The 1,924-nt window shown below is 56.4% G+C and overlaps 1 protein-coding gene across 1 annotated transcript; it reads right to left on the bottom strand.

The window, feature by feature from the left end:
* Positions 1-674: 674 nt before the first annotated feature.
* On the bottom strand, positions 675-1,507 carry LOC138756411 (cilia- and flagella-associated protein 119-like). Its single transcript, XM_069922902.1, has 2 exons — positions 1,393-1,507; positions 675-919 (listed from the first exon to the last, which is right to left on the bottom strand). The coding sequence occupies exons 1-2, from the start codon at positions 1,493-1,495 to the stop codon at positions 714-716; spliced, it is 309 nt and encodes a 102-aa protein (XP_069779003.1). The 5' UTR covers positions 1,496-1,507; the 3' UTR covers positions 675-713.
* Between the last annotated feature and the right edge of the window lie 417 nt (positions 1,508-1,924).

The raw sequence follows: 1,924 nt of genomic DNA, 5'->3' as shown, positions 1-1,924 counted from the left end.
AAATTCCCTCTCTCTCTCCATTCACTCTCCCTCTCTCTCCCTCCCCTCTCCTTCTCTCACACCCCTCTCTCCCCTCACTCTAACTCCCCCTCTCACCCTTTCTCCTCCCTTCTCTTCTCCATTTCTTCTCACTTTCTGCCCTTTCCCCCTACCCCTCTCTTCTCCCTTTCTCCTCTGCCCCTCTCCCCACTCTCTCTCCACCACCCCTCTCCCCATCCGCCCCATCCCACTCCCCATCACACACCACTGAATATGAATCCACTTTATTTATTGAGCACTGTTGGTGATTCCTGGTCGGATGATGTGGGAGGAGAGGTCAGGAACCGCTCTGTTGATGACAGGGGAGCCGTCAGGAGACGGCTTCCAGATCTGACCCTTGACTTTCGGGCAAATCTGCACAGACCCCTGACTCCAGCAACTATATTCCCCTCTGACCCTGGGGGAAATCCCACCAACCCCTGTCCCCAGGGGGAGTCCCCATTGACCGTGACCCCAGGTGAAAACCCCTCTCCCCCCAGGAAGGAATTACCATTGACCCCTGACCACAAGGGGGAATCCATTGACCCCTGACCTTGGGGAAATCCCCACCTATTCCTAACCCCAGGGGAAATCCACACCAACCTCTGACCCCCCCCACTCGATGATGGACCCCCCCCACCCAAGATGATGGACCCCCCCACCCAAGATGATGGACCCCCTACCACCACTACCCTCTATCTCTTGCCCTTGGTGGATGCCTGCCCACCCTTGGGTGCCTTCTCACTGCTGGGTGGTCCCAGTCTTTCCAGCATGGCGATCCGGGCACTGAGCCGCCTCTCGCTGCCCAACAGCTGCCTGTCCAGCTTGGTCCGCAGATCCCGCACCTCCTCCTGCACACGGGCCTTGACGTACTCCCGGAGGTCCTCCTCACGAGGCGGCACTGGGAGAAGGAGGGAGGCCTGAGTGAGTCCAGAGCTCTTGGAGGGAGGAATGCTGACACACATAGACACACTACACACACAGGGACACATGGGACATACATGGGGACACAGGGGGCACACATGGAGACACACAACACATACAGTATTCACACAGGGACATACAGGACACATACAGGGACACAACACACATGGGGCACACATGGGGACATGGACACACACAGGACGCACATGGACACATAGACAAGCATGTGAGTGTGTGCGCACACGTGTGGGTGAGTCCGTGTCTAGGCAAGTGTGAGTCTGTATGTGTGAGTCTGTGTGTCTCTGTATGTATGTGTGTGTGTTAGTGAGTGTGTGTCCCTGTATGTATCTGTGTGTGTGTTAGTGAGTCTGTATGCGTGTGAGCGTGTGTGTTCGTGAGTGTGAGTGCGTATGTGAGTGTGTGCAGACCCCTTCACACGAGCGGCATCACCTTGTGTCTCTTCCTCCAGGACAGGCTCCTCCTGCTCCTCTACCCCCATGTCCACAGTCTCCACCTCAGCAGCTGAACCGGGACACAAAGGAGATTCCATCATTAACCCAGTAACTGACAGCTCATGTCCCCCATCCCATCACACATTCCCGGGACACAGAGTGAAGCTCCCTCTCCCATGTCCCCGAATACACTCCCGGGGTGGGCCACAGAGTGAAGCCCCCTCTCCCCCCGTCCTGTCACACAATCCTGGGGTGGTACACAGAATGAAGCCCCTATCCCCCCGTCCTGTCACACACTCCCGGGGAGTGAACCCCCCCGCAGCAGGACAGGGAATGTGATGGCTGTGAGATGGCAGAGCAGGAATGTCGGGTTGGGGTAAATTAAGGGTAATGGCCACCAAAGGTAGGGAGGGGGGGGTGAGGGATGGAATACAAGTCGGGGTGGGGGAGCTGATGGGGGCTACCTGGCTGTTCTATTATAGTTTTCATTGATGTTATGTCTTTTTGTCTCTCATTAGTGGAATTTTTGA

The sequence above is a fragment of the Narcine bancroftii genome, chromosome 3 (assembly GCF_036971445.1).
Source record: "Narcine bancroftii isolate sNarBan1 chromosome 3, sNarBan1.hap1, whole genome shotgun sequence".
In the NCBI taxonomy this organism is placed as follows: domain Eukaryota; kingdom Metazoa; phylum Chordata; class Chondrichthyes; order Torpediniformes; family Narcinidae; genus Narcine; species Narcine bancroftii.
The sequence above is the reverse complement of the archived record's forward strand: the minus strand, read 5'-3'. Positions and strand labels throughout refer to the sequence as shown.

Coding starts and splice junctions, on each gene's coding strand:
- LOC138756411 (XM_069922902.1), bottom strand. CDS start 1,495: ATGATGGAATCTCCTTTGTGTCCCGGTTCAGCTGCTGAGGTGGAGACT. Junction 920..1,392: donor CCTGGAGGAAGAGACACAAG/GTGATGCCGCTC, acceptor TCCTTCTCCCAG/TGCCGCCTCGTGAGGAGGAC.